Source organism: Neovison vison, chromosome 13, assembly GCF_020171115.1.
Source record: "Neovison vison isolate M4711 chromosome 13, ASM_NN_V1, whole genome shotgun sequence".
Taxonomy (NCBI): Eukaryota; Metazoa; Chordata; class Mammalia; order Carnivora; family Mustelidae; genus Neogale; species Neogale vison.
In genome coordinates this window covers 14,883,857-14,908,041 of record NC_058103.1, presented here as the reverse complement: position 1 = coordinate 14,908,041, position 24,185 = coordinate 14,883,857, and the positions used below count along the sequence as shown (strand labels likewise).

The 24,185-nt window shown below is 42.5% G+C and overlaps 3 protein-coding genes across 7 annotated transcripts in view; 1 reads left to right on the top strand and 2 right to left on the bottom strand.

Annotated features, from left to right (window-relative positions):
- The window catches only part of LIN52 (lin-52 DREAM MuvB core complex component), a 120,288-nt gene extending 119,200 nt beyond the window's left edge, over nt 1-1,088 (bottom strand). For 3 of the 4 annotated variants that reach the window (XM_044229631.1, XM_044229635.1, XM_044229632.1), the window contains exon 1: nt 1,040-1,088. In XM_044229631.1, coding sequence (XP_044085566.1) covers nt 1,040-1,070 — 31 coding nt within the window. In that variant the 5' untranslated portion in view covers nt 1,071-1,088. The remainder of the gene's footprint in view (nt 1-1,039) is intronic. The other variant, XM_044229633.1, reaches the window with a different exon arrangement.
- Nucleotides 1,089-1,598: 510 nt separating this feature from the next.
- ALDH6A1 (aldehyde dehydrogenase 6 family member A1) lies at nt 1,599-24,171 on the top strand. The gene is made up of 12 exons (XM_044231947.1): nt 1,599-1,700; nt 10,251-10,307; nt 11,507-11,581; nt 11,760-11,921; nt 12,149-12,227; nt 12,647-12,949; nt 14,975-15,096; nt 16,753-16,942; nt 17,153-17,334; nt 18,717-18,896; nt 19,165-19,263; nt 22,122-24,171. The coding sequence occupies exons 1-12, from the start codon at nt 1,650-1,652 to the stop codon at nt 22,224-22,226; spliced, it is 1,605 nt and encodes a 534-aa protein (XP_044087882.1). The 5' UTR covers nt 1,599-1,649; the 3' UTR covers nt 22,227-24,171.
- Nucleotides 19,257-24,185, bottom strand: part of BBOF1 (basal body orientation factor 1) — a 39,640-nt gene continuing 34,711 nt past the window's right edge. For both annotated transcript variants that reach the window (XM_044231948.1, XM_044231949.1), the window contains one exon: nt 19,257-19,398. In XM_044231948.1, the coding sequence (XP_044087883.1) occupies nt 19,387-19,398 (12 nt within the window). In that variant the 3' untranslated portion in view covers nt 19,257-19,386. The remainder of the gene's footprint in view (nt 19,399-24,185) is intronic.

Below are 24,185 nucleotides of genomic sequence, written 5' to 3'. Positions count from 1 at the left end.
CTCCCACACACGTTCTCTCTCGCTTCTCTCTTTCTTTTTAAAAGGGTAAAAAAATAACAAATAGATACATAAAAAAGACCTGAAAGTGCAAAAGTGTTTACATGATTGATTAATCTTTACCTTTCCCAAAGAACTTAGCCTTAAGCCTTTCATATAATGGGAACTCAGTAATAGCTCTCCTGGCCTGAATTTCCTTATTCCTGAAATAAACTTCCAAGATTTTTTTCCAAACACAAAATGTGTTTGAGAAGAAAAAACTACATACCAATGAAATGGACATGGGGATGATGGCGGTAGAAGCAAAATTTAAATGAGTTCAGAAATGACTGCAAAACTATAACTAAGGCAGAACAGCGCGCAAAAACATGTGGTTTTATACCAAAACCACTTAACTGCTATCTGAAATGCCTTACATCTAAGACAGCATATAAACAGAAATCATTCACTCACTCATCCTGGGTAAACAACACATACAGTAGAAGCAAAACTGTATGTGATAAGTATATGACTCTCATTGGGAGGGGCCATGATAGGGAAACGGTGCCAATCTAACCAGACAGTTGAGTATCAGGTTTTGCTTGCGGCTTAATCCCGGAATGAGGTCAGTAACCAACCCTAGCTAGGATTTGACAGAATCGTTCCAGATGCTCCAAAAGAAAATCGACCCTTCAGTGGAGTGCCTGAGGAGGAGAAAGTTACCCTAAGTCACCGCATTTACCCCAGCCGTATCTCGTCCTCGGCCCTGGCTCACCCAAATGGGGCTAAGGCAAGGCCAGGGCGACCCTAATCCTTTCGCCTGGAATGCGCCCCACGAGGGTGCCCTCCTTCACCCTCTTAATACAGAGGGGAAACCGGGCACCTCCAGAGCTTCTGTGAAGAACCACCGAGCTTGAGGACGAACTCGCAGTGGAAACGAAAAGTGGAAAGCAAAGAGTTGGAGCCCCCCCAAAAAAAAGCGTTTACGGGGCAGACAGAGTAGAAGTCCCCGGCAGAGTAAAGAAGGAGGTTGCAGGGGAAAGATCCCTAAGCCGGCTCTTACCGTCTGTGGGAGACGCCATCTTCCAACCCATGTCACGTGACGTAGCCAACCGTCGGCGGGAAAGCAAAGATCCATAAGCCACGCCCCCCAAGAAATCCTATCCTCAGCTCGCAGCCCCATCTCATTTCCCCGCCCTATAGGGCAATCTTTGCCTAGCCCCGCCCCCAGTTCTGGCCACACCCCCTCGCGCAGGGAAATGAGGTGGACCGACTGCCAAGTTCTTGAAGGGTCTTATTTCTGTTCCTCGGGAAGGGGGGTGGAGCCGCGGTCGTCCATGTGGCCAATCGGGGTTCCCGTTTAGGGGGCGTCTCCTCCGAGGGCTCAATACGAAGTACCCAAGCCAGAGGCGACCGCCCTGCCTCCGCCCACAGAATTTGCTGAGGTGGGAGGGGGCTAGGGCTCTTCCACTTTTGACCAATCGCACATCTCTAAGACTGGGACTAAGGGGTGGAGTCAAGTGTTAGGGCGAGTGATTGGCTAGAGGAAATAGTCTTCTCCACCAATGAGGCGGTGCGGCAGGATGTGGGGGCTAGGCCTGGCGGCGGTAGAGCTTCTAGGGAGTCACCCGCAGTAGGGGTACGTAGAGGAGGACAAGAGGCGGCTCAGGACCATGGCGGCGGCGGCGGTGGCAGCGGCGGCAATGCGGGCCCGGATCCTGCAGGCGAGTGAGGGTGGTACCGAGGGATCCCGAAGCTAGGAATTGCGTCCTTTCCATCCCCTCTGAGCCAAAAAACCCTTCTTAGCCGACCTTCCTGTTCCCACCAGACCCGTGCGGCCCGGTCCCACCCCTTTACTTACTATGCGCCCTCGTTGGGTGCTGGACTGTCACCCCTGGCCCGCTGCCTTTTTACTCTGGGAGGTTCTCCTTCTCTAGCTCTGGCCCACTCTCCTCCCCCAGCCCTCCCAGTCCCTGCAGTCAATCACCCTTGCGCTCACCCCTCGTGGTCCCCTCTCACCTCTGTGCCAGTCACCTCTCTCACACCAGAAATTCCCTTTCCTGGTCACCTTTGTTAGAGCTCTTTCTCCTGCCCAGAGCTACCAGATTGTTCCCTTCCCCCCACGCTACTTCACTGTCTAATAATCCATGGTGAAGAAAGGAAGCGCACGAGGGGGAGGGTCAGTGAATGAACTTTGAATCTCCTTCTAGAAAGCTTACACCAGGTTTTCCCCAAAAGCAGCTGTCTGCTGAGTTGTTTTCCCTAGCTGTGTCTCTGCATTTTCCACAGGCTGTAGACTGTCCCTTTTCTTGCCAAGACTTTCAGTTAGACTTTTTAGCAAAGTTTCAGGATTCAGTTGGTGGTAAATAAGGACACATAGTTATGCTACCAGTATGTCCCAAGCACATGCCAGGAACTAAACGTCTCTTTTTTAAAAAAATGATAGAACACGAGGTGAGCTAGATTGGTTAAGCATATGCCTTCAGCTCAAGTCATGGTCCCAGGGTTGTGGGATCCAGTCCTGCATCCTGCTTCTTGCTCAGCGGGGAGCCTGCTTCTCCCTCTAAATGCTGCTCCCCCTGCCTGTGCTCAGTCTCTCTCTCTCTGTCTCTCTGACAAATAAATAAAATCTTTAAAAAAAAAACCCTTTATATGTAGAAATAATTCTCTTAAAAAAAAAAAGAAAATGAGGTGATTAACATCTCTACAACAGGTAATAGAAAATAAACAGGAAGTGTCAATTCCAAGCTAACCCGAAGTCAGCTCCTAGTGTATCAGCACACCCTCAGCAGTGGCCCATGGTGGGGATTGGGTCCCTTCTGAAGCTGGCCTAAGGAGAGGTGGTAGAGCTACAGGAGCTATATGCCTGCCTGAAGCCTGTGGCTTCTAACTCTGTTCATAGCCCTTCCCCAGTTTTAACTGCCTAGCAAGGACTTAGACGGTGTGATTTCCTGCAGGAAACATTCTCCAACCTACAAGAAACAACATTGCCCTTCTTACTTGTTACAGCCATCCTGGAAACTTCTTCCTCTATATTGCTGGACCTTTAGATAATATTAGTACTTACCAGGTTGCATTGAATTCTACTGCAGAAACTTAATTTGTAAGATTCTTAGCAAAGTCAGCAAAGTTTCATATTTAAATGCTATTTAATGGGACAGCGTGGAGCATGGGCTGGAAGAGTTTGTCAGATAATCTGGCTGTTTCTTGCTGTGATCCTAGTTCTATTTTTCTAGTATCTTTTTTTTAGTAATAGGGATACAAAGTTTCCACCCTGTGTTTTCCATTACCAACTGAAGCTTGAAGTCCTTTACTAAAACTAACCTTTTTTCCTTTGCCTCCCCACCTTTAGTGAGTCACTGATCCTTAAGAAGGTATTTTGCCCTAAGATACCTGAGCGGCTCAGTCCATTAAATCCAGATCATTTTGGCTCAGGGTTGAGGGGTGGAAGCTCTGTGCTGGGGGTGGAGCCTGCTTAAGGTTCTCTCCTACTCCCCCACCTTCTCCCTATCTTTAAAAAAAAAAAAAGATATTTTGTCCTTTAAATCAAGGAGAAGAGTCTTCCTTCCTATGTACTTTATTGTGGAAATAGACACTATTTTCTGATTCATTTGAAGAAACTTTTGAGTTGACCTGGAAAAGAACAGAAATAGTAATCCTTAGCCACAGAGGAGTAACTGCAACACCAAACTTTGATAAGGGGTGCCTGGGTGGCTCAGTCATTAAGCGTCTGCCTTCAGCTCAAGTCATGATCCCACGAGTCCCACATGGGACTCAGCTGGAAGCCTGCTTTTCACTTTCCCACTCCCCCTGCTTGTGTCCCCTCTCTCACTCTTTCTTTCTGTAAATAAGAAAAATCTTTAAAAAAAAAAAAAAGAAAGAAAGAAAGAAAAGAAACTTTGATAAAGAGTGTTCTAGATTCTGGCAGTCATGAATTTCACAGGATCATCAAAAGGATCTGTAAAGGAAAGAGTTCGTGTTTTCAGTGATTTTAAGTACATTTGGTCCTTTATGTTCAATGGCTAAACTTAAAACTTTTTTACTTTATGGTGGTATGAAAGCAACACGTAACTGTATTTGGAATTTTGAGTTTTTATGCTCCTCCATCCCCCAGTGAAATGCAGTATGATACTCTTGAGGGATGCTGGGCCTTTGCAGGGAGTCACAGCTCTCCGTCAGACACGTGATCACAAGGTTAAACAACCGATACACTTAATAACCATTCTGTACTCATACAACCATTCTATTTTTCACTTTCAGAACTGTATTCAGTTAATTACATTAGCTATTCAACACTTTATTTTGCCCAACTTCGGGCTAATGTATGTGTCCTGAGCACATTTAAAGTAGGGTAGGCTATGCTTCCCTCTCTCTCTCTCTGCCTGCCTCTCCGTCTACTTGTGATTTCTCTCTGTCAAATAAATAAATAAAATCTTTTAAAAAAATTAAAAAAAAATAAAGTAGGGTAGGCTAGGCAATGATGTTTGGTAGGTTAGCTATATTAAATACATTTGCAACTTACAGTGGGTTTATCACTCGCATTGAGGGATAAGAAAACCAGTCTTAAAGAGACACAGGACTGGCCTTCAGTGATTTGGTTTAAAGAGTACAACAGGGTTTACAATCATACTTGCATTCTTTCCAAGCTCCACCTTTTTTTTTTTTTTTTTATTTCAGGGAGAGAAAAAGAGAGCATGATCAGGGGGAGGGGCAGAGGGAGAGAGAGAATCTCAAGTGGACTCCACACTGAGCTTGGAGACTGACGCAGAGCTCAATCTCACAACCGTGAGATCATGACCTGAGCTGAAACCAAGAGTAGATCGCTCACCCAAATGTGCCACCCAGGTACCACCTAGCTCCACCACTTTCTATTTTTAAGAAAATTTGTGAAGACTGGAATTCATGAATATAATAAAGTCAATTACCTGACAGTTAAGGTAATCCAGGTTCTCCGAAATAGTGACTGATGGGGCTGAGAATTCAGGACGTGGTATCTCTTTCTGTGTCGAGTACTGTCCCCAGGCTTTGGGAAAAGGAGAGGTAAGTGCAACTCTCACTGAAGGTTCCTCTGTCATAATGAATGATGAGTGCAAACAGGGGGAGTACACAGAGTACGGCAGGGCTGTAGGGAAACTATCCCAAACTCAACGTGTACATTTCAGGGAAAGATTCCAGAAGGAGTTTACTTCAGGTTTGAGTTTTGCAAGACTTGCAGACCTTCAGCTCAAGGGAAAAGGGAGTGCCTGATGAAGGAGGAAGTAGTAAGAGAGGAAGAATTTTGGTGTGACTGATTGAAGGACAGTTTCTTTAGCAACAGTACTAGTGAGTGTTTCTTGGGAAATGAAGATAGGAGATCCAACTTATCAAAAACTATATGCTAATGTTTTATTATGCCAGATGCAGTGCCTTTTATGCCCTCTTGATGGCAGGGAGACTGCATGCAAATGAAAAAATAAAATTAAGTGGCCCAAAATGCCCAAGTTGGCTGATCTGTACATTTCCTGCTCTGTAAGAGAGTAAACATGAAACATAATTAATAGCAAATGATTGTTTGGTGAATACTCATTCTTTCATTCTGCAAAAATATTACTGAATGCTTACTCGATTCCAGGAATGGGGCCAAGGGTAGAGAACACGGCCATCTAGTGATCTGAGAGGAGAGAGAATAATTAAACTATTATTCTACAATGTGGTATAAGAAATAGAGGAATTTAGGTGTTCTATGAGCACTATAACCAGGTGCTTGGCCTAGATTTGAGATTTTGACTTAAAAGCTTCTGACTCTGCTACTTCTCCCTCCCTCTCAGAAGTTAACCTTGTTTTTCCCACTTTCAGAAGCAACAGAAACCATCAGTTGAGAATTTTCTCAGCTTCTTACTAGCAAACATACGAAACTGACCTGCACTGATGCCTAAAGTGATGGCTACATAGGGAGCCAAGGAGTAGGAGTGAGCCAGGCAGATGGGATGAAACAGTTGCAGGCAGGAAGGGGCAGCAGGTGCACAGGCAGAGAGAGCACAAAACGTGTTCCAGGTGCCTACAGCACAGGCACGAGGAGGACGTGGCCAGCTATGAAACTAGATTAGTAAAGATGCTGTGTGAAGTCTTGTAAGCAGCATCAAGATTCGTTTTTAAGAACAGAGGAAAGCCAGGGGCGCCTGGGTGGCTCAGTGGGTTAATGCCTCTGCCTTCGGCTCAGGTCATGATCCTAGGGTTCTGGGATCGAGCCCCACGTCGGGCTCTCTGCTCCGCGGGGAGCCTGCTTTCTCCCCTCTCTCTCTCTGCCTGCCTCTCTGCCTACTTGTGATTTCTCTCTGTCAAATGAATAAAATCTTGGAAAAAAAAAAAAAAAAGAACAGAGGAAAGCCATTGGAGCTCTTTAAACAAGGGAGTAATCTGCCCAGATTTGTGTTTAGGAAAACCCCTCTAGCCGTGGGTTAGGAAACCAGGTTCAGAGTGCACACAAGTGGAGCCTGTGGGGCACCTGGGTGGCTCAGTGGGCTGGGCCTCTGCCTTCAGCTCAGATCATGATCTCAGGGTCCTGGGATCGAGCCCTGCATCATGTTCTCTCTGCTTGACGGGGAGCCTGCTTCCCTCTCTCTCTGCCTACTTGTGATCTCTGTCAAATAAATAAATAAACTCTTAAAAAAGAAATAAGAGTGGAGCCAGAAAATCTGTTAGGAAACAGTTATTGAAGTCCAGGAGAGAGACGATGATGATAGAGACTGTGGTGATGGCAGAGGTAGAGAAAAAGGGCTGGGTTCAAAGGACTACTAGGAGGGCAGATTGCCAGGATTTGTTTGATTCAGTGTGGAGAGAGGGAGGGAGGAGTTGGGGTGATGATGTTCAGCTTTTCTTCTTGGGTATTTAGGTGAATAGTGACCCCCTTCTCTGAAGTGGGATAGAAGCAGGGCAGCTTGGTGAGAGAAAGGTGAGTTCAGCTTTTTCTTTTCTTTGGTTAAAGATTTATTTATTTATTTATTTGACAGACAGAGAATACAAGTAGGCAGAGGGGCAGGCAGAGAGAGAGGGGGAAGCAGGCTTCCTGCCGAACAGAGAGCCCAATGCGGCACTCGATCCCAGGACCCTGAGATCACGACCTGAGCCGAAGGCAGAGGCTGAACCCACTGAGCCACCCAGGTGCCCCAAGTTCAGCTTTCTCATTGTGCACCTAAGTAACATCCATGTAGAGGCGTGATGAGGACACTTAGGTGGGTATTATGTGAAGAGGAAGAGCTGGCTGAGGACTACAGATTTGGACTCCATCAGAATCTAGAGCCCCAAGCCACAGGAGTTGAGGAAGTCATCCAAGGAGAATGTCCAGAATAAGGAGACAAGAAGGCCTAGGACCAAGTCTTGAGGAATATAATTAGTTAGTGGCCAGGTAGCAGAGGATGAGTTTGCAAGTTCAGCTTCACCAAGTCCTTTTCCATATACCCACAGCAACTGGTGTAATGTTAAGTATATGGTAGCCATTTGCTACTATATATACAATAAAGAAGACAGAGAAGTGGCAGAAGAGATTTCAGGACATCCCTGAAGACAAGTGAAATAGGCACAAAGGAGGACCGCGAAGCACCATGGGATGTAGGAAATCACTGGTGTTTAGTCATGAAGGGTTAGTGGGAAATGAGGAAATAAGGTCATTAGCAAAGAGAATCCTTGCTGTTGGATGGAGAGAGGTTTAAGTTTCAGGAAAGGATAACTGGAAGTGTCTGCGGTGGGCGTTCGAGCACAGGCCGCGGTGGCCTGCAGTTGGAGGGGAGGAACCGTGTCAGTCAGTCCATAGGTGATGGCTGTGCACTTCTGTGCACAACACAGACGACACTTAGTCCTCACAGAGCTTGCTAGCTGACTCCCTTCTAAGAGGAAGGGAGGAAAAAATGATAGGTATAAGTCAGTTTTATAGATTGGCTAGTAAGAAGTTGACGTTCTTATCTGTTGGTTTCTGTTCCCTCTGAAGGAGGAAGAACAAAGGTCAGCTCCTGAGAGAGAGGAGGGGGAAGCCGCAGGGTTGGAAGCTTTGAGAGAAGAAGGTTTGAAATAGCAAGGAGTGAGATAAGCTTTTGAGTAGCCGGGAGTAAGAGCAAACAAGTGGCAGGGAGATAGAGATGGCAAGGAGATATGAGACAGTAGAAGGAGATCAGAGAAGTTTCGAAATAACAAGGGATGAGAGCAAAAGAATAACACTGAATGATGGGGCACCTGGGTGGCTCAGTGGGTTAAGCCGCTGCCTTCGGCTCCGGTGGTGATCTCAGGGTCCTGGGATCCAGTCCCGCATTGGGCTCTCTGCTCAGCAGGGAGCCTGCTTCCCTCTCTCTCTCTCGCCTGCCTCTCCATCTACTTGTGATCTCTCTCTGTCAGATAAATACATAAAATCTTTAAAAAAAAAAAAAAAAAAGAATAACACTGAATGAGCACCGACAACTTGGCTATTTTCCATATCTGGACAGTCTTGGTCACAGTAACTGTAAAGTAGGTGACTAAGACAGATGCAGTGCCTACCTTCGTGAAACTTTAGCCTTTTGGGCAACAGACAAGTATCCAGGCAATTAAGACACAGACAGATAAACCTGATGGGGGAAGTACTGGCTGCTAACCTGGTCTGGGGTGGGGGCAGTCAGCCACACAGTGGACCTTTCCTTTGTTCTGTAGATACTTATTAAACACCTGCTAGGTACCAGGTACCACGTTGGTTTTGGGAATATGGCTATAAATAAGACATGGTGGACTCCAGAAGAGTATTGATTTAGTCTGAAATAGTTTTTGTGAGGAATGGGAGAGGAAGTAGATGAGGCATTTGGAAGAACTGTTTGCTGGCCCAAAGGACGTGCATCCTTTCCCCTGGACAGTACCGCAGGAACGCAAATTCTTCCACTTCAGATAGCCCTAAACCCTTTGGTTAACATGTCTATCTTCGGACAAAATAAAAGATTATTAGATTGCAGTTTTCCTTTATATCCCATTCCAGGTGTTTCAGTTTTCTCACTTTGACTTGAATATTTCTTAAATCAGCTTCTATAGAATATATACAAATGAGGAGTTATTTTATTGTAACTGGCTCCTCCCCCCTCCAACTATTCAATGTTACCTATACATCACATTCTTTTCCTACATGTGGCATTTTTAAAAACCGCTTTCTTAAAATAAAATCGACATAAACCATACATATTTAAAGTATATCATTTGATAAGTCTTATATTTATATACGCCTGTGACAACATCACCACAATCAAGATAGGGGGCCTATCCATCACCCCAAAAATATTTCCTCTTACCCCTTCTTCTGCATTTCTGCCATCATCCCCAGGCAACCACTGATCTGCTTTCCAACACTATGTTTGCATTTTTTAGTTTTATATAAGTGGGATCGTACACTGTGTACTGTTCTATGTATAATTGTTTACAGTATAATTTACAGTATAATTGTTACAGTTATCCATGTTACTGCCTGTGTAATGGTTCCTTTTCCTTGCTGAGTACTATTCCAGTATATGGCTATACCTCATTAGTTTCCCTGTCCCAGCCAATGGCAGACATTTGGGCAAAGAGTTTTCATATTAAGATTTGTGGTGACTACCACTTCCAGGCCAAAAATTAGGAAAATATGGCCTTAAAAAAAGTATTTTAGGGGCGCCTGGGTGGCTCAGTGGATTAAGCCGCTGCCTTCGGCTCAGGTCATGATCTCAGGGTCCTGGGATCAAGTCCCGCATCAGGCTCTCTGCTCAGCGGGGAGCCTGCTTCCTCCTCCTTCTCTCTCTGCCTGGCTCTCTGCCTACTTGTAATCTCTCTCTGTCAAATAAATAAAATCTTTTTTAAAAAAAGTATTTTATATTGTGATTTATATTATGGTTTCTTATTTTCTCATAGTTTGCTGTACCTCATAGTCCGATATCTTTTCTCTTCAAAGACTCTGTGACCCTTGGGCGCCTGGCTCAGTGGGTTAAAGCCTCTGCCTTCAGCTGGGGTCATGATCTCAGGGTCCTGGGATTGAGCCCCACATCGGGCTCTCTGCTCAGCAGGGAGCCTGCTTCTTCCTCTATCTCTCTCTGCCTCCCTCTCTGCCTACTTGTAATCGCTGTCTGTCAAATAAATAAAATCTTTTTTTAAAAAAAGGCTCTATGACCTTAAGAGTAAACACCAAGTCCTTTTCCATATACCCACAGCAACTGGTGTAATGTTAAGTATATGGTAGCCATTTGCTACTATATATACAATAATTTTCTGCTCTCATTTATCAAAATAATTATTTTTTTTTTTTTTTTACCCCACAGGTCTCTTCCAAAGTGAATTCCACTTGGTATCCAGCATCCTCCTTCTCTTCATCAGTGGTAAGTTTATTTGGCACTAAAGTTGGACTTCTGAGAAGCAATACAGTTTAATTTGGGGGTATTCCCCCATTTACCTTCTTTTTTTTTTTTTTTAAAGATTTTATTTATTTATTTGACAGAGATCACAAGTAGGCAGAGAGGCAGGCAGAGAGAGAGAGGAGGAAGCAGACTCCCTGCTGAGCAGAGAGCCCGATGCAGGACTTGATCCCAGGACCCTGAGATCATGACCTGAGCCGAAGCAGCAGCTTAACCCACTGAGCCACCCAGGCGCCCTCCCATTTACCTTCTTAACATAATTGTGATCAGAATATATGTGAAATTTTCTATCTTGGTTTTCTTACCTAATGTTGTGTTATTATATGTCATAAACTTTTTCAGTGTTGCAAATGCTCTTTATAGTTATGATTTTAATGGCTGCATAATAGTCTATCAAATATATATAGCCAGAATTAACTAAAAATGTTCCCATCTAACACCTAGATTGATTCGGTTTTTCAATATTAAAAACCCAACATTTACTTACATAGTTTTTTCCTTCTTTTAGATTATTTCCCTTCTGAGGTAAGATTACTGTGTCCAAAAATACAGACATTTTCATAGCTTCTAGAGGTTTTATTGATCCTGTCAGGTAGCTGTTCTCTTTACAATCTTTTAAAAATTATTTTTATAGAACTGTCAACCATTTGTAGTACCTAAAATTAGTAAATAAGGGTAGGTGCTCAAAGTCCTTTCTGTTTAGAAACGTATACTGTAAGTAACACTGTAATCCATCAACCTTTTTTGGTCCACAGCCCCCTCTGAAAATTTAATATAAGCAAGCTACTTCTCAGAAGAACTACACATAAAAATATTTTTTTAAAAATCTTTTGATCATAAAGGCCATACCTGCTCATGGTGGCCAACAAGTCGTACTAGCTAATCTTTGTTAACACAGAAACTGCTACTTTTTTAGTAGAAGCCTCACAGTGACGTCAGGTTCCACATTGTGCATTAGTAGGGAATTTTCCTTTCTCAGAGAGATCACAATATTGAGAGGCTCAGCCACATGTTAATAAACAATACAGACAAATATCTCTTTCCTAGTGGTAACATTTCTAGAGAACAGAAGATTCACCTACCAACCCTGAGTTCCTTCCTCTTTGTGAAAGGGAGAGAAGCAATGAACTAATACAAGGTTTTGTGGGGTTCTTATTTTCCAGCCAACTGTAAAGCTCTTCATCGATGGGAAATTTGTTGAATCCAAAAGTGACAAATGGATTGACATCCACAACCCAGTAAGCAAAGCTGCCTTGGGATTTTAAGCTGGCTAGCCTAGAATTCTGGGAATGTGGTGGGAAACGAGGGACCTGGGTGTCTGTCCTATGAAGAACATAGTGGCTGCTGCTGTGACTAGATGAAAAATGCAGAAGGCGGGGCAGGGGCAAAAGGTGATGTATTGCTTTTCCCCATCAGGCCACCAATGAGGTCATTGGTCGGGTTCCTCAGGCTACCAAGGCTGAAATGGATGCAGCTGTTGCTTCCTGCAAACGTGCTTTTCCTGCATGGGCAGACACTTCAGTGTTAAGCCGCCAGCAGGTCCTACTCCGCTACCAACAGCTCATTAAAGAAAACTTGGTAAGAAATCAGAATGGTATTATTTTCCAAACTGTTGCCTAGGATACTTGTCACACCCACAGAAGGCCCTGTCTGCCGCCTTCCTTAACTCTGCAATCCAGAAAGACACAGACCATGGCTCCCTCCCTGGTACTGCCTCACCCCCAGTTTTGTTCTTCCTTGGCTACCTAGGAACTACAGAGAAGCACATCCTTGCATTGGTTTCTATTTATATGTACTTTCTCTAGAAAGAAATTGCCAAGTTAATCACACTGGAACAAGGGAAGACCCTCGCTGATGCTGAAGGAGATGTATTCCGAGGCCTTCGTAAGCTGGGAGTCCCTCTTGGGGGAGTTCAGGAACTCTTTGGGAAAGAGCAAAGAAAGATGGGAAACAAAGATCTCAGAATGGGAGGTTACTTCTTCCTCTATGTAGATTTTGCTACCCCATGATATCTTTTTTAATACTTGTGGAAAATGGCAGTACTTCCCAGGTACGTAGGAGATCAGTTTCCTTCATTTATCTTACTTGATCTTCCAGCAGGTGAATGCATGTCTCTCTATTTCCCCCCCCCCTCCTTTGGAGAATCTCATTTTGCACATCCCCTTCACGTGGAAGGGCCACTCAGTGTTTCTTCCCTGTGCCATCAGCCTGAGCCAGTCTCTAGCCTCAGGGATGACTAGAGCACAACACAGCTAGGTAGTGCACAGTGGAGAGCTGGTGGCCTGACTGCTTCTCTGCTCCAGAGGTGGTTGAGCATGCCTGCAGTGTGACATCCCTCCTGCTGGGAGAGACCATGCCATCCATCACCAAAGATATGGACCTTTATTCCTACCGTCTGCCTCTGGGGGTATGTGCAGGCATCACTCCGTTCAACTTTCCCGCCATGATCCCCCTTTGGATGTTTCCCATGGCCATGGTGTGTGGAAACACCTTCCTACTGAAACCATCAGAGCGAGTTCCCGGAGCAAGCATGCTTCTGGCTAAGTTGCTCCAGGACTCTGGTGCCCCAGACGGAACACTGAACATCATCCACGGACAACATGAAGGTAACTGCCCTTCTCTGTATGTGGCACTTAATCTGGCTGCCAAAAAAATCAAGGTGTTGGGGGTAAAGGTTGAGTGGTTTTAGGATGAGGAACCGAGGGAGAAAGGGATTTACTAAAAGTAACCTCCATTTCGGAGGTAATGTTTATGGGTACATCTGTGCTCAGGTAAACTAACTGGGGAATAACAATGCTTCTTGTCCTACAGAATAGATTGAGACAAAGAAGTAGGGAGTAGGGGAAGACAGAGATAAAAGAGAAAGTTTTCTCTTCAGTACTGAGGGAGTTTATAGATCTCACAGAGACTGAAGACATTCTAATTCACGTAGTAATAGCCAACACTTAAAAAGGACTTCCATCTTCTACCTCCGACTTGGGTCGTGATCCTGGGGTCCTGGGATTGAGCCCGACATCAGACTCTCTGCTCAGCAGGGAGCCTGCTTCCTCCTCTCTCTCTCTCTGCCTGCCACTCTGCCTGCTTGTGACCTTTGTCTGTCAAATAAATAAAGTCTTTTTTTTTTTTTTAAGATTTTATGTACTTATTTGAGGGGCGCCTGGGTGGCTCAGTGGGTTGAAGCCTCTGCTTTCAGCTTGGGTCATGATCCCAGGGTTCTGGGATCGAGCCCTGCATTGGGCTCTCTGCTCAGCAGGCAGGGAGCCTGCTTTCCTTCCTCTCTCTCTGCCTGCTTCTCTGCCTACTTGTGATCTCTGTCTGTCAAATAAATTAAAAAAAAAAAAAAAGATTTTATTTATTTATTTGAGAGAGAAAGAGAGAATGCACACAAGCAGAGGATAGGGCAGAGGGAGAGGCAGGCTCCTTACTGAGCAGGAGCCTGATGCGGGACTAGATCCAAGGACCCTGAGATCATGATCTGAGCTGAAAGCAGATGCTTAATGACTGAGCCACCCAGTCATCCCAATAAATAAAATCTTAAAAAAAAAAAAAAAAAAAAAAAGCACTTCTGTGTTTCAGGCACTGTTTCTAGAGCCTTTCAAATATTATCACATTTAATCTTTATAACAATCCTCCAAGTACTGTTGTTTTTCCATTTTACAGATAAGAAAATGAAGGCATAATGAAATTAAGTAATTTGCCCAAAGTCACACTGCTAGAAACTACCAAAGCCAGAATGTCAGTACCCAGAAAAGCTGACTCTGGTTTTTACTTTTAAATACTATGTTATATTGCTGTTCACGTGAGGGTACAAGAGTATTTGAGAGTCCCAGTACATAGTGGCAGTTAAGAAAATATCACATTCTTGATAAAAGGAAGAGTTGAGCATTAAAAGCCTGGTATTTTGGAGGAGAACAGGAGTTGCAGCCTTCAGAATTAGAAGAAATAGCAAATGAGAAAAACAATGAAAAGGGAAGAGGCAAAATAGAATTAGTAGTTTAAAAATTTAAGAGATGGAGGTGCCTCAGTGGCTAAGTCAGTTAAGTGTCTTGACTGTTGTTGTTTTTTTTTTTTTAGCTGTATTTATTAGAGAGGGAGAGAGAGAGCAAGCATAAGGAGGAGGGGCAGGAAGAGAGAATCTCAAGCACACTCCATGCCTGATGCTGGGCTTAATTTCACAACCCTGAGGCTGGGGGTTGAGGACCTGCGCCAGAGCCAAGAGTCAGAGGCTTAACCGACTATGCCATTGGCTTGCCCCTAGCCTCGCCCCCAACTTTTGGTTTTGGCTCAGGTCATGATCTCAGGGTCCTGAGATAGAGTCCTGTGCTGGGCTTCATGCTCATCAGGGAGTCTGCTTCGGGTTCTTCCCCTCTCTCTCCCTCTTCTTTGACCCTCCTCCACCTGCTCATCCACATGCACGCACATGTGCACGGACTCTCTTTCTCTCTCTCAAATAAAATAATATTTTTTTAAAAAAAAGAATTTAAGAGATGAAAAGAACTTCAATTTGGAAATCCAGGATAGAAAAGTATGGAAACTTCTCATTCACAGCAGTTGGAAAGGGGAAATTTGCCATGTTGAGAAGCCCATAGCCATTTGTTCCTTTGTGGTAATTATTTCTTTTCTTCTTAAAGCTGTAAACTTTATTTGTGATCATCCGGATATCAAAGCAATCAGCTTTGTGGGATCCAACCAGGCAGGAGAGTACATCTTCGAGAGAGGGTCAAGACATGGCAAGAGAGTTCAAGCCAATATGGTAACTTCCTGTTCCTTTTCCCCCTAAATCTGTTATATGTATTAAAATTACCTATGAACAGCCCTTCAACAGAGGGGCTACTATGCTGCTCTAATGCCAGTGTATCTTTTTTTCCATTTCATCCTGGACGTCTTCCCTCTAGCCATGAACCTTGCGATGAGTTTTACGCTAAGTCGCTTTAATTACCTTTTTATCTTATACACCTAATCTTGGTTTAAAAAAAAAAAAAAAAAAAAAAGGCATCTTTCTCCCTAAGAATGTTATTCAAATTCTTTGGGCTTTTGCAGTAAAAGCTAGCTTCTGGTTCTGGTTCTGTATCTTTCTTCATACCATGCTTTGTAGCCCTTTATCCTTCATTCCTCTCAAGGCATATCCTAACTACTATAAGGTCAAAGATGTGCTTTTCCTAAGAGTCCGAGCTCTTTAAGGTACTGGGAAGAGCCAAATATCCCTGTATGTGAGTGCGGTTTACCTGGTCGCACAGTTTTGCTCTTCTCTTACTGGCTCCTTGCCTAATACATAGTAATTCTTTGATACTGAATATAAAGTCCAGTGGCCACTTTCTCACCCTTTAGTTAGTGTTTCAGAAAGGATAACCACCTACACATAGGCTTAGAAACTGTTCTGATAGGCCTGCTTGCTTCTTTTTGTGGCTGAATGTCTTTTGGCCAATTCAACTTAAGTCCCTCAAGACCCCCAGTGGATCCCTGAAACTGTGGGTAGTACTAAACTCCATGTATGCTGTATTTTTGCCCATATATACATATGTATGATACACTTTATGAATTAGGCACAGTAAAAGAATAGTAACTAATAATAAAATAGATCAATTTTACCAAATCACTATAACAATATGACCTCTCTTTCAGAATATCTTCTTATACTTAACTCACCCTTCTGATGACGTGAGATGATAAAATGCCTCCCTTAGGACATGAAGTGAGGTGAATGATGTGGGCGTTAAGACATAGCTTTAGGAGGAACATCTACTTCTGGGCCTCAGTTGACCTCAGGGGACTGAAACTGTGGAAAGTGAAACTATGGATATGGGGGGACTGCTGTATCTGGAAACCTATGTATGGAAATGGCCATGCTTTCCTACATAGCTGTGTATCATGAGGCTGGGTATCTAAAAGCAAGCCAATTTGGGGAACCTCTTTCCAGAAATGGTGTTATCAAGAGGTCCACCTAGTTTGCCTTTCAGCTAGACACTGACATTATTACTGGCAGCTCTTTATTTATATTGCTGTTCATATAACTGGAAATCCCAGCAGACAATAAATTGTTTCCTATCTAACTTTGAAAAAGAAAGGAGTTCTTGGTGCCCGGATGCAGTATTTAGCCTGTCAGTTTGACTGTGATTATGTGGCTGGAGGTTTTGTTTTATTTTGTTTTTTTGGTAATGGTTTTGATCTAAATAAACACATACCACTTTATCAGCTAAGAAAGTAGAAAAAAAAAAGTAACTTGGAGACTTTCTCTGTGCTACCACAACTTCAGCAGTATCGAAATGATAATAAATCTAGCCTCAAAGCAGCAAAGTGTAAATTCTCCCTATTTTTAAATTCTCATTTGAAATCTCAGATTCTTTGCTTAATTTCTTAGCCTCATTATATTTTCCCAAGGAAGATTCATGTACTTTCTGTATTTCCTTAGGGAGCCAAGAACCATGGGGTAGTCATGCCAGATGCCAATAAGGAAAATACCCTGAACCAGCTGGTTGGGGCAGCATTTGGAGCTGCTGGTCAGCGCTGCATGGCTCTTTCCACAGCGATCCTTGTGGGAGAAGCTAAGAGGTGGCTGCCAGAGCTGGTGGAGCGTGCCAAAAACTTGAGAGTCAATGCGGGTAATCAGTTATCTGCCTAGCTCCTTTAGGCTTTGCATCTGTGGCACTAAGCACTTGGTTTTAGCATTGGTCTTGACTGATGGGAGTAATCACATCTACTCTTTAACCATTGCCTCTCTTTATATTTTACTTGCCATTTGGATTCATCTTTAGTTAACAGTCATAATTTGTGATAATGAAGACTTTAAATGTTTTTGTGTTGGTTTGCAGGAGACCAGCCTGGAGCTGATCTTGGCCCTCTGATCACCCCCCAGGCCAAAGAGCGAGTCTGTAATCTGATTGACAGTGGAACAAAGGAGGGAGCTTCTGTCCTTCTTGACGGTCGAAAAATTAAAGTCAAGGGCTATGAAAATGGCAACTTTGTTGGACCAACCATCATCTCAAATGTCAAGGTGAACAACTCTGGATTATTTATCTCACAAACATGAGCACTAAAGGCACCTTAGAGGCAATGGAACCCTGTCCTTCCAATTTATAAAGGAAGGCATTTAATAACTGAGACCTCGACCCTTGACAGGATTCCTCAGTTATTTTATCTAGAGTCTGAATGAGTCTCCTATCCTGACTCCCCACCTCCTTCCTCTATGCTAGCGATTGGCAAACTTTACGTAAAAGGCTAGATGTTAAGTCTTTTTGGTTTTGCAAGGATAGACAGTCTCTGTTACAACTACTCACTCTTGACATTTTAGTGCAAAAGCATAATAACATGGCGTGCCTGTGTTCTAATAAACGTTTATTTATGGACAATGGAATTTTAATTTCAAATAAATTTTCATGTCATGATTGATTTCTTTTGCAGCCATTTAAAAAATACAGAAGCCATTCTTAGCTTGTGAGCTGTACAGAAACAAACAGCAAGCCACATTCAGCCCATAGGCCATATTTTGCCAACCCTCTTACATTTTTTACATATTTAATGCGAGTTTTTTCTTCCCACTCCTCGTTATCTAGCTTATAGCTCTTGCAGTGTCTCCATCAATATAACCACCACTCAGTATTTATTGAGTACCTTCTCTGTGCTGCCTCTTCACCAGAAAGATACGAAAGAAAAAGAATGACTCTCAGTTTTTATTTATTGAAACTCTGCAAGTCTCTCAGCTAAAATTAATGACTGAATCTTTGGAAACTCCTATGTCCCCACTAATCCTGTTATAATCCTGAATAATTAAGAGTTGAATATAAGTGTAGTAGAAATCATGAAGTCTCTTGTCACAGAACCATAGGGGTTAAAATCCACTTATTAGCCACAAACACAGCTCACTGCAAGCGGTGAAGGATGTTTTGAATGTTTAGTGTGACCTGATATCGAGTTATAATTGCACGGACTCATTTGGGAGGCAAAGGAATGAATGAGAATGAATTATGTTACGGAAAACTTAGCACAGGTTTTCTTTAAACAGAAACACCTTCCTGTGGTGTTTCCAATATACATTTGATTTATAAAAAATGAATTTTCATGTAACTTTTCAGTAACATAACAATTGTATAAACAGGTTATACAGTTATAAAAGAGGAAATTAGTGATGGGTCATGGGACCTAAAACTATGGTGCTTAAAAGATGGGAGTGAAATTGCTGTTAATGGGAGTTTCAGATCATTTATATCATTGGAAGCTTGGAATTTGGAACACAGCAAAGACGGACTTTTTTTTTAAAGGTGGTTTACAATGAAGAGAGGTTCCTAGCATGAAAGCTGTCCATGTAAGCAGTGGGTAATAAAGTACCAGATAAGCATCAAGTACTGACTTCTTTTCTGGATGTATCACTCCTGACAGCCAACAATGACCTGTTACAAAGAGGAAATTTTTGGTCCAGTTCTTGTAGTTCTGGAGACAGACACTTTGGATGAAGCCATCAAGATAGTAAATGACAATCCGTATGGAAATGGAACTGCCATCTTCACTACCAATGGAGCCACTGCTCGGAAATATTCCCACCTGGTGGACGTTGGACAGGTTTGTGTACAGGATTTTTAGGAGATTCTTGGGAGCCGTATACTGTTTCCTATCTAAGGGAGATGGTGAAGTGATTGGTCGCTGCCCCTCTGATTCCCCATAATGCCCCATTTCTTCCTCAGGAACCAAAGTTTGTGCGTGGGATGCAGGAGAGCGTAAAAGTTGGGGTATTTGGAGTTGGTCTCTGTGATGTCAGGCATTTGTGCTTCTAGAGGGAGAGTTCCTTTGTTTGAGTCCTTTTATTTGACGTGGATTTGTTCTGCTTTAGGTGGGGGTGAATGTCCCTATTCCGGTGCCTTTGCCAATGTTCTCGTTCACCGGCTCTCGATCTTCCTTCAGGGGAGACACCAATTTCTATGGCAAACAGGTAACTGTAAGAAAATGTTTTTTCCTCTAAGAAAGTTTCTTGAACATATTCAGGAACAAGGATTCTGCAGGGAAGGGCCTGCCAGTAGCTTTTGTGGGGTCATACGTTGTTCGGCAGGGCTTGTCAGGCGGTCCCCTAGAAAAGATTTAAAAGGTAACAAAATTTTACCAAAGCTGCTCCTTCCTGAATAACTCAAGGCAGCAAAGTTTTAAAGCAAGAGCAAGAGGAAGTCTGAGCCTTTATGTGTATCCTTTCCTCTGCCTGAGATCCTCTCCTGCTGCCTCCCCTCTTTCATCTAACTCTTAATCTGTCTTGTCTAAATTTAAAGCATGGACTCCTCCAGAAAATCACCTCTGACTCCACCCCGCCTTCCTCAGTGCTGGGTTGGGTACGCCTTCATGTGTTCCCATTGCATTCTCCTGTATGTTACTCATTTACAAAAATTTTACTGAGCACCTTCTTTGTACCAAAAACTCTATTCTAGGCACTAAACTACATCGCTGAACAAGGAAAATAAAGCAGATCTGGAACTGAATGGCCTGGTTTCGAACTCATCCAGTTACTAACTGTGTGACTTTGGGCAATATCCTGTGTCTCAAGTTTCTTATCTATAAAATGAGAATAACAATAGTACCTATAATTCATAAGGTCAGGAAGATTAAATCATCCCTATTATCACATCCTTCAGCAGCTGCGTATTTCCTAAGGCAGAGGCACAGCAGGTTCACATAGTAGCAGAAATGGGCTGGGGTACAGAGAGTGAATGAGGACGACAGTGGTAAAGAGGGAAAGTCCTGTCGGGCTGTGTAAGCCACGATGAGAAGTCTTCATCCCACCGTAATTATTATTTACTTCTTAACTGCGGTACCTGGCAAAGAGCAAGTGCTCAAATATGTGTCGAACAAATTGGCTGGTGGAACTTCTTTGTAGCCCCAGAGTGATGCAGCCATTTTGGAACCTTCAGTAATTAAACCATGTTTCCTATACACATCTCTTTCATAGTTCAATAAAAGAATGAACAGTGCGTATCGCGTAGCAGAATGTTAAGAAGACGTTTTGGTATTTATAGAGGCAGCTTATTCAGTTTGTGCATTAGTCACAGGTTTGGTAGAATTGGCTAGTTTGATACTATTAACAAAAATTTCTTTCGAGGGAAGCAGAGTAAAACTCTTTTTTTCCTCCCCGTCTTGGTTTAATTACTGTAACTCATCCTGGTAAGTGAGGTTTCTTAAAGGAAAAGACTGACTCCATACACAGTTTGAAGTCTTAAATTCTTAGGAAATCAAACTGCTATTTTGCATCCTGGAAAGAAGACTTGAAAGATTATAATCTCTCAAATTTTTAAAAATATAAAGCGCCTGGGTGGCTCAGCGGGTTAAGCCGCTGCCTTCGGCTCAGGTCGTGATCTCAGGGTCCTGGGATCGAGTCCCGCGTCGGGCTCTCTGCTCGGCGGGGAGCCTGCTTCCTCCTCTCTCTCTCTCTGCCTGCTTGTGATCTCTCTCTGTCAAATAAATAAATAAAATCTTTAAAAAAAAAAAAAAGGCTTTAAACATATATTAACATGGCCCAGATTTTGTCAAATAATTCTAAAAGAGTATTTTAATTAAGCTAGTGGTTTTTTTTCCTAAGTATCTTCTAGCTTGCTAGTATTTTTTTAGGACTTCATTTATTTAATTATTTGAGAGGCACAGGGGAAGAGCAGAGGGGTAGGGAAAGCGACAAGCAGACTCTGCTCCAAGTGTAGAGCCCCATGAAGGGCCCCATGTAGGGCTCAATCTCACAACCCTGATATCATGACCTGAGCCAAAGCACATCAGATGCTTAACTGACTGAGCTACCTAGGTGCCTCTAGTTTGTTAGTATTTTTTGTGTCAGATCTGAACAGTCTATTCTTTTTTGCTCAAGCCTATTCTTAGAAAATAAACTATATATATAATCTGAAATATGCTGAATCTTTTAAAAAGATTTTATTATTTATTTGACAGAGACACAGCGAGAGAGGGAACACAAGCAGGGAGAGTGGGAGAGAGAGAAGAAGCAGGCTTCCTGCCAAGAGTGGGAGAGAGAGAAGAAGCAGGCTTCCTGCCGATCAGGGAGCCTGATGTGGGGCTCCATCCCAGGACCTGGGATCATGACCTGAGCCAAAGACAGATGCTTAACGACTGAGACACCCAGGCACTCCAAATGTGCTGATGTTTTTTGGTCCCCATTATAGGTGAATTAGAAGTGACTATGTGTAAGATCAGACATTTTACTTTAGATTTGTACGATATTATGGATTTTACTACATCCGTATAGAGCTATTTATCACTGACATTTGTCAGAAACGGCCTAATATGTATCTCATGCCTTCATGCCTTTTTCTTCTTCTCAGGAAGGAGAGAAAAACTAATAGCAGTTACTTCGCTACAATGTTTGTAGGTCCTTGCATTTTCCCCTCACAGCAGTGCTGTGCTGGGCAGTAGGTCACAGGCAAGGCCCAGAGTTACATGGCAGTCAATAAGGAGAGGCAGGATTTGAGCCATGACCCAAGACCTCAGAGCACATGATACTCAGCCGGAGGAACAGAATGTACGTCAAGTTTAACAGATTACATTGTTCGGTTTTGTCATTTAGATCCTCTTGAGTAGTTTCAACATGAGCGCTAAGGTTTGACTATTTACTATGTGGGAGGTATTATGCTAAATGTTTTAAATTATCTTGTGAACAATAGGTTGGATTTTGGTTGCACTAATACCTCAAATGGGAACGTGAGTAGCACTTCATACCACCTCCTTCAAAAGTTGATTGAAAGAGAAATATGAAACCCCCAGGAATATATGTCAACTTTTTTTTTTTCTCCCCTTTGTTCTCTTCAGGGCATCCAATTCTACACACAGCTAAAGACCATCACTTCTCAGTGGAAAGAAGAAGATGCTACTCTTTCCTCGCCTGCCGTAGTCATGCCTACCATGGGCCATTAGAAACAAGTCTGTTCTGAGTAATCTCCCTATATTCTTGACCAACTTCATTTGCCAACTTTGCTCAAATCAGATCCCTAGGACTGGAATACCTGGTAACTAAAATCTTTCTCAAGTCCATTAGCCTCTGCCAGGTTGCTCTAGGGAGATTCCTAGTATAACTCTGAAACCAGATTTTCACTTGCTTTTCTTCAGTTTTTGAGATAACTGGTTTAACTGTGAAATGCTTATATGGAATGAGAACTAAGACCTACTTTCTAGATGTTCTCACCTTTTCTGACAACTCAAAGGGAAGATGAGTGTATATAAAGATCTTCCAATAACTAGAAGAGGACCTCTTGGATGGGGAAATAAGACAGAGATAATTCACCCTTTGGTTGATCCTCAAACACAGCCCTATATAAATGGCAGCAGGGGAGACCCCTCTGCCAAGCTTTCTTGAGCCTCTCATTTATCCCACACTACACAGGACGTACTCTATTTCTACTTATCCCACAGTTGTGACAACTGCTTTCTTTTCTGCTGAATGCCACTTTGTCCTAGTGACTCATGACCACTCATTCTATCATTGTCACTGTTCCTGCTTCTTAAAATCTCTTCTCAAGAATACCTCAGTATGCACTGGCACTGGATAAATCAGCTTTTTGTTGGGTATACCAAGTGTTCAATTTTAGATTTGGCTTCAAGAATCATTAATGTTTCAGCCATTAATTCAGATGCAAATCAAGTTTCATTTTTAGAAAACTATTTCAAAAGTTTTTTAGGCTCAGAAATCAAGGAGTATTCTAGCCATCAGAGTGTGCAAGACGTTTGCCTTAAGTATAGCCAGATATTACTTGCCGAATTTTTTATGTTGTTCTTTCTTCTTGCCTGCATTTCTCATTAGTGATCATTTTTAATGAAAGAACTCAATGTAGAGTAATTGACTGGGGCCTAAGAAATTCCAAGGCTCTTCATGACATGAAATAGTAAAAAAAGAAGTGCTTCAATGGATTATTTTGCTACCATTAATTCAAGTGTCTTTATGCTTTTTGTTTCTTTTGATACAGCTAAACTTTAAGTCCAAACAGATGAGCTAAAAAAAAAAACATAGATTCCCAGTTGAATCAATCTTTTCCGATACAGTTTTTAGCCAGTGAACTAGGGGAAGGCTCCTGGCTCTGAGAAAATAATCTCTGGTCCCAGCCAGATGACATAGGTCATTTATTTTTCTGCTTCCTCATTAGTCACTTGGGTAATGTTAATCTGCCCCATGGCAGTGATTTGGTGAATTAAGGACAGTAAAAACTTGGAAAATATTTGTGCATTCAGTGGATTTTAAGCTTATCATTACCACTACAGAATAGAATGTCAGAATCTTCATTTAACTTTAATAAAATCACCCTTTGGTTGATCCTCAAACCCAGCCCTTTGGAACTTTAATAAAATACATTTATGACCCTTACGGGTTTTTGTTTTTTTGTTTTTTTTTTTAATTTGCCTTCCTAAAATGAGACAATAGAAATGTCTAATTTGATAATAAAATACCCCTTTTTAATCTCTGCTTATCACAGCTGCAACTGATAGATATTTAATCCAGTCCAACAACTGCAAGCTGGGTTGAATGAAAGGCCATATTGTCTAAATTCCAAGTGGAATTAAATATAATCCCAGAGATTCCTAAGTTTTCCTTATATTTAAGGGAAATCACTTTTTTAAAATAATGACTCATCAGAATTATGTTGCTCTAATTGGAATCAACTCATTTGGCTAGCTATTTGCTACTTAGAAGAGTTTCTTGTTACTTAGATAGAAAAAAATCTGCCGTTATCTTCATGCTAGTAGCAGCTTCAAAATTTAATATTTTCATTTTGCTCTGATGCGGCCTCATTTGAAATTTCTGAGATCCTATGTTGTACTAATTGATTATAAATAACAAATTACAAATAAAAAGCTCTTAAAAAGAAAACCTGGCTTTTTTTT